General features: G+C 40.8%; 1 protein-coding gene across 1 annotated transcript; it reads right to left on the bottom strand.

Moving 5' to 3' along the window:
• Window positions 1-1847: 1847 nt before the first annotated feature.
• On the bottom strand, window positions 1848-3323 carry LOC147880603 (small ribosomal subunit protein uS4z-like). The gene is made up of 3 exons (XM_087370925.1): window positions 3171-3323; window positions 2399-2780; window positions 1848-2311 (listed from the first exon to the last, which is right to left on the bottom strand). Exons 1-3 carry the CDS (start codon window positions 3196-3198, stop codon window positions 2125-2127), a joined length of 597 nt encoding a protein of 198 aa, XP_087227051.1. The 5' UTR covers window positions 3199-3323; the 3' UTR covers window positions 1848-2124.
• Window positions 3324-10400: the final 7077 nt, after the last annotated feature.

Genomic DNA, 10400 nt, shown 5'->3' with positions numbered 1-10400 from the left:
AATGGATGACTAAAATTTATTAGGATACAAAACAAGAGTATTCTATCTAGAGATTTATTCCGGTCGTTTCCCTCCACTAACCCCCGAGGAGATAACATTCATGCTTAGAGGTAAGATCCGTGACAGATACGGGTCTTAATGGAGCTGTGTTACAAATGATTTCCCATGGGTTAACCTACGGAGAAGTGGGCTAGTCCCACTAAGTCTACCTCTACAATCTTGAATCCATAAACAAACTTGGGATAAAACTATCCAAATCTTTGTTTCACTATCCACATAAGCAAAATCCATAACCAAATTATCTTCTTCCAACAAAAATGAACATTTTCCCAACATGCCAAATTGCTTTCTTAGTAGTGGTTTCATGAGGGTACACGAGAAGTCTCAAAGGACATCTCCAATAGGGGAGACAAAACATACATCCTCCTAGGCAATTAAACTTCCCAAGTCTTTTAATAAGTTTTCTAGTATAATTTTTGATACAACACTTCATTCAATAAGGGGTACTCTTTCAAATCATTCTGTGAGTGGAATTAATCCTAAGGGTAGAATTATATCTAGAGCTATCTCAATTTCCTATCAACAATTTCAATCTTTATGATTTTTTAAACAAAACTTATTCCAATATTTGTGACTTCTTACATAAAACTTTTCATAGGTGGCTCAACACCGTAGAATCTTAAGAGTGCAGGCATTGACAGAATATATACAATTTCTTTTCTTAAAGACTATCCAAATCAACCCTGTTTCAAGCAATTAAAACTGGATAAAAGAAGTATTAATTTCAAGATGAGAATTTGCTTTATAGATGCAAGCAGCTCTCCTGTAACTTGTGCAGGTTCGTGCTTGCAGCACTTCTACCCCTTACTTCCCATATTCACACAGGATCAACCAAAAATTTAATAATGCAAGACACTAACTTGAGGTAGCAGCACCTAGTTTCAATGCTGAGGCAAACTTCAAAAACGTGGGCACAGTCTAGTGAGCAAGTCCTTTCTTTTCATTTCTTTTTAAGCCAAGCAGAGCAAGCCTTTTAAAACCTCAAGTCTGCTGCTGCAACAAGAATGGTCTCATATCTCTATAGTATGTCAATACAAGACTCACACTGCTGCTCCATGAAGGGGGTGGGGTTTTGTGGCCTGGGACCAGGGGGGCAGGGACTGCAGATCTGTTTTACAAGAAAGAGTAGAAGACATTGGGCTTCAAAGCTTCCCCACCTAGTTTATCAATCTATATGTGGAGTACAATTCAGATGAATCAACTCTGTCGGAAGTATCTCCCTTGCTTACTAAACTCAACTAGTGTACAAAAGCAAAAAAATGAAATACTGAAGCTTAAAAAGGCACAACTCTGCTACAAAAACAGCCCTGAGCTCTTTGACAAAGAGTCTACCTGTAAGATAAATATCCATATGAATCCAGGAACATGCCTAAATTCATCCTCTAAAAAAACACAGTGCAGTTCCAATCTCATGATAGTCACTCACAAGGTTGAAACCATAAACTCTATCACGCATAGCTACTATGACATCCCTGCTGATCATCAGCACCCAACAGTAGTTTAAACATATGCTCTCACACATACAAATCCACACACCCTCACATACGCTAGCATCCATTTATACAAAGGTCTTAGTACTGAGTTTCTACTGGCACTCTGGATGTGAAGAGCAAACTCCACCTACAACTGTGGGTTTCCTCTTAGACCTTAGTTTTAAAAATGTCATGACTCGTTTCAGAATTCTCAAATAAAAACAAAAATGTACAGCTGGTTTTCCCTCCGTATGGAACAACATTAAAAAATGAATTTGAAACAAAATCTACAGGACTAGTACAACTTCTACCACATTGAGCTCAAGCAACATAAGTTTTCCGTAATGAATTTAACCCAAGATCACGAGCATAACCATGCAAGCAATCTCCAATCCTAAGGACAATCCATACTTAGATATAAGTGTTGGCTGTGCCAAAATTTATTGATCAATATAGAAAAGACAAAGCACTTGCCAAATAAATGCTCAAATAGAGCTGTAGTTTGAGCCGTAAACATTGAAAATTCAGCCCAAGACCTCAAATCTTTCAGCTTGCATATTGTCAGTTTGTTGTAAGACAAAATCACAACAGTCTATTCATCGTCATCATCTTCCTCACCCCCTCCACCAGCTGTCTTCTTAGACGCGGCCTTCATGTTTCTTCTCTTTACACGACCAGGTCTGCCACCACCGAACGGACTGGACAGTGCAAAATCGATATGCTTCTGAGAGTCCACTCTGACAAGGAAAGATGCTACATTGACAACTTGTTTGCCAACCCTGAGAACAAATAGGCCAATTTCAGCTTTCAAAATACAGCACAAAGACAGGTTTCCGATGAAAAAAGGCGAGCTCCGAAAAACTCACCTGATGTGTCTCTGCTTGATGAGAACACGGGCATGATGAATAGACTTGGCCATGCCAGATTTGAATACTAAGGTCTGTAGACGACGCTCCAAGAAGTTCTCGACCGTCAAAGCCAGGACGTAATCGAGCTTGTTTTGACTTTCCTCGAGGAGACCGTACCTGAACATCCGTCGAAGTAAGGCCTCGCCTTCAAAAATACGCCGTGGGCTCTTCTCATCAAGAGTAAGGAGCATGCGAGCATTGTTACGGATACGACTAAGCGCATATTGCACTCTCCACAGTTCGCGCTTATTTCGGAGACCGTACTCTCCGACTAGCTTCAGCTCTGCGTCCAGACGCTCTTTCTCATACGGCCTGCGCGGCTTTTTGAATGTTTTTCCATCTGGTAGAGTAGAAAAATGTAATTAGGCACCAAGGCATGGTGCTTCTTGGTGCATCGTTTAAGAAATATTACTATAGGAAGCAACGAATTAGGGGTGAGCTTGACAATGGAAAGCAGCAGTCGAGAACTGCCGATAATCCATCCAATGCAATACATTGTCTTCGCATCTACCCTACCTAATGATAGAAACCTGGATCCAACTAACGGATCCGGAGGCAATAACTAGAATTCTGCGACTCGATAATGGATCTTTGGATATGCGCAATAACAAAAAAGGAAATGTCTTATACAACGCGATCGAACCATATCGCTGTGGGAGGCCGATGGCACAAATTCAAAGTCAAAAGGGAGACAAAAAAGCACACAAGGGAAGGGAAACAGGAAACTCACAATTGCGATAGAAGCTAACGTGCACCATAGCTGAGCAGGAGAGGAATCTCGGCCTCGCCAAAGGCTATGGCGATAGCAGCAGCTCTGATGAGAAGATGAAGAAGAAGAAGCCGCCTCACTCCAAAAGAAGAAAATTAAGTCTACCCAGCAGGTTTTCAATCTAAACCCTAATTCCCTTTGCCTTACCCTTATTTCTCACTTCACTTAACCTTTCCTCTGCCTGCCTATCAGTCTCATAGCATTTGGTTGGTTGCCAATAGTCTCATAACATTTGGTTGGTTGCCAATTACTCTTCTCTTTGTGAGTCATTCAGAAGCCCACATTTTGGTTGCCATGACTGTTTCGCCTCGTGGTCCACGTGGTGTTAAAGCAAGGTTCTTCATGTCCCATCCCAAACCCTAACTCACTACTACAGGTTGGGTTCGGACGTACAAGGCAATGGGATGGGGACGACTTTCCTCTTCACTTAGAGCTAAGTTCAAGACATATATGGCCAGCTAGATACCGAGGACTTTCCGATCGAAAAGTCCAGCCACAGTTCATTCTCTCACGTGGAGGTCCAAAGGGAGGTGGTTAAATGATTAACCTTCGGGGGACATTGCATGTTTTATGCTAGTGGAATATAACTGTGGGCCAGTTAGTTTAATTGTGGAGTGGTTAGTTTGGTTGGAATTGTATGTTTTATGCTTGTTGAATTTAATTGTGCTTGTTAGTTTAGTTAGAAATATGTGCTTTGTGCTAGTGGGATTTAATTATGGACTGGTTGGTTTAGTTAAAATATGTTAGGTTGAAATTTGGGGGCCAGATTCCTTCTTTGCATGTGGGTTGAGCGGACCTGAGCAAGTGCCCAATCCAAGCAGTCTAAAGTAGCATTTGCAACCTATGGTGCTTTGACAAAGCTACACATTTTTGTGTGGGATTTGGTGAGTTTTGCAAGTTTTATTGGTCTGCATCTTAAGCGCCAGAGGGTTGGGCAAGGGCACCAAGCCGAACAAGTTTCTACAAATCTTTACCATGAGCAATCTCTCCATCTCTTAGCCGAGGTTGGAGGTGTTTGCCATCGAACGGTGTGAATGCCATAGTTCAACTGCTTTCTTCTAATTGGATGATCACTCAATGGAATGAGTGCCACAAGGCTCGTCTGAACCCAGTCTTAATCTTTCCTCTCCTTAGGTGCTTGTCAGTCATGCAAAAGGAGGGGTGCATAAATTTGGCTGCCCAATGGAGGCCAATGACTCTGTAGGGCACTTCTTATCAGGTCTTGGCAAAAGCTATCAATCTTCTGCAATAGAAACTTCTTCTCCCAAATCTTATACATGATACATAGACGGGTTTTGTGCTTTGGCCAAAGCATTTTTTATACAGATTTTCCTTTTGGGAGGCTTTAGAGTGGGCTATGTACAGAGTGGCCAAGGGTTTAGCACTGTATTGCTAATAACTTACTAATGAATCACGTCTATATATTTTTATTAACATACACAAGTTAAAAATAAGTAGAAGTGCTTGACATGTCACTTAAGAGGATATACAAGCCCAACACACTTCTCTTTGCTAATTGAATCGTGGGTTCTTCAACATCCATCCTCCTATGTGACTTCAATACAATAGTGGGGCAGCTCCAGAATTTCAAACCAAAAGTATACTTCTACTTGTATAACTGTTCTATATAGACATATTATTAAAACTGAGTTGCCTTGGTTAAAAGACCAAGCCATACTATCCATTAAGGTTGACTATGTATAGTTCATATTAGGGCCCTGGCTATATCACTCGTGATAATCGCGTACTATAATGAATCCCATTCGTTTCAACAAAATTTATTAGCATACATCTATTGATGAGCAAAAGAGATCCTCACGTCACACGTGGTAGGCTTTGTTACTGGATTCTTGGCCAATGCTTGAGCCGACTGATTATCATAGTATATTGTTGTTGGCTTTGATTCATCAAAGTAATCTGTTTCTAACAATAGTCTTCTAAGCCATATAGCCTTACATGCACCTGTAGTGAGTACTCTATATTTTGCTTCAGTCAAAGACAAAGAAATAGTTGGCTGTTTGTTTGACAACCATGATATAGCACCTTGACCAAGGAAAAATGCATATCCCTATGTCGATCTCCTGGTCTCATGATCTCCAACATAGTCACTATCACAGTATCCATGTAACCATGGATGACTTCCTCTGTATTCTATCCCAAACTGTCTTGTACCTCTGATGTATCTCAAGACTCTTTTGGCTGCATTCCAGTGAGACTACTTTGGATTTGCCATAAATTGTGCTAGTGAACTTACTGCATAACAAATATTTGGCTGTGTGATAGTCAGATATATAAGAGATCCGATGAGCTGCCTATAGTACCTATCATTGAATGTAGACTTTTCTGAATCTTTAGTAAGTTTCAAACTATGTTCCATGGGAGTGGCTGCAATCTTGCAATCTACCATATGAAACTTCTTTAGGAGACTGTCAACATATTTCAGCTGACTCAGGTGCTGTCTGAATCTCTCTAGAACAAATCCAAGACAATAGTGCATAAGTCCAAGATCTTTCATGTCGAGCTCTGCAGATAAGTCTTGTTTTAGCTTTTTGATGAAGTTATCCTTGCTTCCGGTCACAATCAGATCATCTACATACAAAAGTGCAATAGTAATGTCTTCCCTTTGAATTTTGTAGTAGAGAGTATGATCTGCATTGGACTTCATGTATCCCAGATCAGCAAAATACTTGTCGATTCTGCTGTACCAACTTCTGGGTATTTGCTTTAAGCTGTAGAGACTTTTTTTGAGATGGCAAACCTGATTCTCCTTTCCTGCTTCAACATAACCTGTTGGTTGTTGCATGTAGACTTCCTCATCTAGGTAACCATTGAGAAATGCATTCTTTACATCGAGTTGGTACACATTCCATCTACTAAGTGTTGCTAGTGATATTAAGAATCGTATGGAATCCATCTTTGCTACTAGAGCATAAGTCTCATCATAGTCTTGACCATATTGCTATGCAAATCCTTTTGCAACTAGTCTGGCTTTGTATGTTTGAATGCTTCCATCTAGATTGTACTTCACTTTGTATACACATTTGTTTGCTATCGCCTTCTTTCCTGGTTAGAGGTTGCATAATTCCCAAGTATTATTTTTATACAAAGCTTCCATTTCTTCATTCATAGTAGTTTGCCATTCTGACTTGTCAACTGCATCTTCGAAGTACACTGGCTCTTCTGTAGCCAATGATGGTAGTCATAAGAACATAGTTGGTGGTTTCAACTTGAATTGCTTTGCCTTTCTGATCATATATCAATCTGACAGGTAGTGGATTGCTTTTCCTAGTAGACCATTTGAGTTGTTATGGTTCTTCTCGGGGTGCTTCTGGAAATTTTTTCTCTTCTTCATCAACCTTTTTAGTAGATGATTGAGTAATCGGTGTGTCTATCTCATGTGTATTTGAGATTTTCCATTCTGATTCCTCATCAAAGATTACATCTCCAGAGATAATGACCTTGCAGTTGATGGGATCATACGACTTGTATGCTTTGCTTTCTTCACTGTAGCCAACCATGATGCATTTAAGTGAGTTTGCATCCAATTTTCTGCGATTGTCATCATGTATGTGGGCATATGCTATGCAACCAAATATGCAGAGATGCCCAATGCGTGGCTTGTGTCCAATGAATGCTTCATAAGGTGTTATACCCTGAGTCGGTTAGGTCAAAAGCCGATTAAGCAAGTAGTTTGCAGTGGCTATTGCTTCTGCCCAATACTGATTCGGAAGATGCTTCTCACTAAGCATTGCTCTAGCACTATTTGCTAAAGTACCATTCTTCCTTTCAGCTCTTCCATTCTGCTAAGGAGTATCTACACATGTGAATTGTATTTGAATGCCATGACTTTTGCAAAAGTTCATGAATGTTGAAGACATGTATTCACCTCCTCTATCTGATCTCATGACTTTGATCTTTCTGCATGTCTAGTTTTCTACCGTGGCTTTGAATTTTTGAAATTTGGAAAATACTTCAGATTTCTCTTTCAGAAAGTAGACCCAACAATATTTATTGTAGTCGTCGATGAAAGTCAAGTAGTAAAGTGAACCATTGATGCTACGGGTCTGGGCATAACCCCATACATCTGTATGTATCAAATCGAGAATACCTTGTGCTCGAGAGGTGCTTTTACCAAAGTTGGTTCTCTTTTGTTTGCCAAAGCAGCATGCTTCGCAAACTTTTTAAGGAAATTGTAGCTTAGGAATCCCAATTGCCATAATCTGATTCCTGAGATCTATCAAGCTCTTGAAATTGACATGTCCATATCTCTTGTGCCGTTTTGCGGATAGTGGCATTTGTTGCGGTTCAGCGGACATGGCATGCAAATTCGGTACTATAGCTAGCATTCTGAACAAGAGTCCTTCCTTGACTCCTTTTCCTACTAGCTGAAATCCTCTGGTTTTGTCTCTTATAGTGCATTCATCTCCGTTGAAGGTGACTTGGTAGTTGTGTTCTGTCATTTGACCTACTGACAAGTGGTTCTTGCTGAGCTTTGGAACATAGAGTACATCTTTCAGCAATCCTTTCATACCAGAGAAATTGTTCATAGGGATTTGTCCCTTGAACTAGATTTGGTGTATTATCTGCTGTGTAGATGACATTTTTCTGACCTTATAATGGTTTCATCTCCATGAACCATTCCTGATGCTTTGTCATATGAGATGATGCACCACTGTCGATGTACCAAGGATCTTGATCTGCTTGGTCAACCTAACAATTAAAATCCTCTTTTGAATTGCAATAAGTGTCTAGATACACTGTATTAGTCTTCTGCATTTCCTCATTTACAAGGAACATATTCCCATGTTCATTTGCATAATGACTGTGACTAGAATGTCCACCATGATGATTTCCTCTTCCGTGGAAATTCCCTCGATTGCTGCTAGATTGGCCGCCTTGGTCGTACTGCTTCTTGCGGCAATCTCTTTCATAGTGTCCAAACTTATGACAGTAGTTACACTGAATGTTTGACACGTTGGTGGATGCATTCCCTTGTCCTTGCAATCTACCTCGGTTGGAATGGTTTTCTCTTTGTTGATTCTGATGTTGCTCAGGATGATGGTGATGCTGATTCTGACTTTGATGATGATTTTGTTGCTGATGATGACCACTTCTCTAGAATGATCTACCTCCGCCTCTGCCTCTGCTCCTATCTAAAGCTATGAATGCTTGATCATTGGAATGACCTTTGCGTGCGTGAATGGCCTGAGTACCGAGTTCTTCACCAAGTAACATTGATTGAAGTTCTTCTAGAGTCAGAATTTGTTGTTGAGTGGCAATACTCTGGACTTGATTCTCATATCCCTCTCCTAGTCCATTCAGGATGACTTGAACCATTTTTGCGTGGTCCATAGTCTCTCCTGCGAAAGTTGCGAGTTGATTGTTGTAATTTTTTATTCTGAGTACGTAAGCATGACCGGTTTCGCTGCTGTTGCAAAAACTTTGGTTGATTTGGTTTCTTAGTGTGAGAATCTTGGAAGTTTCTTGGACTCATAGAGAGCTGTGAACATATCCCATGCTTCTTTTGATGTCTTGACTTTGTTGAGCTGTCCTAGCATGACACCTTGCACATTCTGCTTGATCACATGATATGCATACTTATCTTTCTTATCCCGTTCTACCTGTGCTCGAGCAATGGCAGGATTTGCTATAGGTGCGAAAACTATTTGTGTAGTTGGAGATCCCGCTGCTGGTGCTATGACAACAGGTGGAGTAGAGCTATTGTTGTCTAGATTGTCCTATGGTCTAGGCGTAGATGCATCGGCATACTCCCATTTGTCCTAAAGTACAAGAATGGGCTCCATTTGGTATTTCCATGTGCCATAATTGGAGTTGTCTAGCTTAGCAAATGCCTACAGATTAAGGTTGCTAGATGTAGACATGGTGCAAGAAATGTACTCAAAGTATTGTGAAAATCACTGCCTGTATCAACAGCAAAACACTGACTATGGCAAGTGAAATTTGAACTATTGGTGAAGGTAGAACTACAATATATAATCCGATTTGAATTACAAGGCTTGTGGCAAATGATGTCGAGAAGAGATAAGAGGCTTTACAAGGCTTGAAATGATGTGCACAATTCCAAAAAATGGCCGAATAGGCTTTACAATGATGACATGTGTGTGTGAAATCAAATCATGTGCTATCTACCTGCTAAACAATTGGTCAATGCCTCTGAACACTTTGAATTCTGCTCACTGAACTGATAAATGTCAGGTTTTAGGTAGTGTGATGATGTGAAACCGCATGTGAGCATGGGGACTAACTCCGAGTAGGAACTAGTCGGGAATTTTAGGCATGACTTAGATTGGTAACTTGGAGAAATTCAAATCGTCTCCACTATGGCGATCTAGTCTAATCTGATCTAGATCTAGACCAATCATCGATTGAAGAAAAGAACAACAAATAATTTCTTTTTCTTTGGTTATTTTTTTGTGTTGGGATAGATGCGTCGATGTAGAGACTGATGTGCATGAAGGAAGTGGATTTGTTGGGCAAGGCTCAAAAGTGAGTGATACATGTGCCAAAATGTGTGCATGATGTGAGGAGCACATAGAGCACGAAAAATTGAGCGATTTTCCTTTTTGGAGCGCCCTCAAATTCTTCTTGGATCAAGAGATATGACTTGATCTAGGTGGAGGGGAAAAAGGAGTGCAAATGTGCTCAGCGATGATGTGGCAGTCAGGGGGTCACATGCAGTGACTGTGCCTATGAAGGGGTGTGTCTCTAGGGCACTGTGTGATGAGGTGGCACAAGGATTCACATGTAGTGCCTGTGTATGTCTTGCAAGAGGTAACTATGCCTAATAGGGGACTGCCACATGGTAATGATGATGTGGCAGTGTTGACTGGACATGTGAAGTTGCACTTTGGTTGGTCAACAAATGATGTGGTACTTTGATTAGTCAATAGATGACATGGCACTTTGACTGGTCAATAGATGACATGGCAACTGACATGGCAAATGATGTGGCAGATGACCTGAATGTTGACATGGTAGATGACTCGAGGTGTTGACGTGGCATGTATGAGGTGGCAGATAGGGTGCCACATGTCTCAAGGATAGGGATTCTGATGTGGTATCCACCGGGTACTCATGATGGGGTAGATTTTTCTGCCATGTGGCAGATAGGGATGAGGTGACATGGCACCAAACCAAACCTTGGCCTATCCTAATCTTTAGCAAAGGTGT

Source organism: Dipteris shenzhenensis, chromosome 32 (genome assembly GCF_047967505.1).
Source record: "Dipteris shenzhenensis isolate YYH24624 ecotype China chromosome 32, Dip_SZ_1.0, whole genome shotgun sequence".
Classification (NCBI taxonomy): domain Eukaryota; kingdom Viridiplantae; phylum Streptophyta; class Polypodiopsida; order Gleicheniales; family Dipteridaceae; genus Dipteris; species Dipteris shenzhenensis.
The sequence above is the reverse complement of the archived record's forward strand: the minus strand, read 5'-3'. Positions and strand labels throughout refer to the sequence as shown.

Excerpts from the sequence above, each read along its gene's own strand:
- LOC147880603 (XM_087370925.1), bottom strand. The coding sequence starts at position 3,198 with ATGGTGCACGTTAGCTTCTATCGCAATT. Across the intron at positions 2,781-3,170 it reads CGTTAGCTTCTATCGCAATT|ATGGAAAAACATTCAAAAAG; the intron begins GTGAGTTTCCTG and ends CTACTCTACCAG. Across the intron at positions 2,312-2,398 it reads ATCAAGCAGAGACACATCAG|GGTTGGCAAACAAGTTGTCA; the intron begins GTGAGTTTTTCG and ends ATTTGTTCTCAG.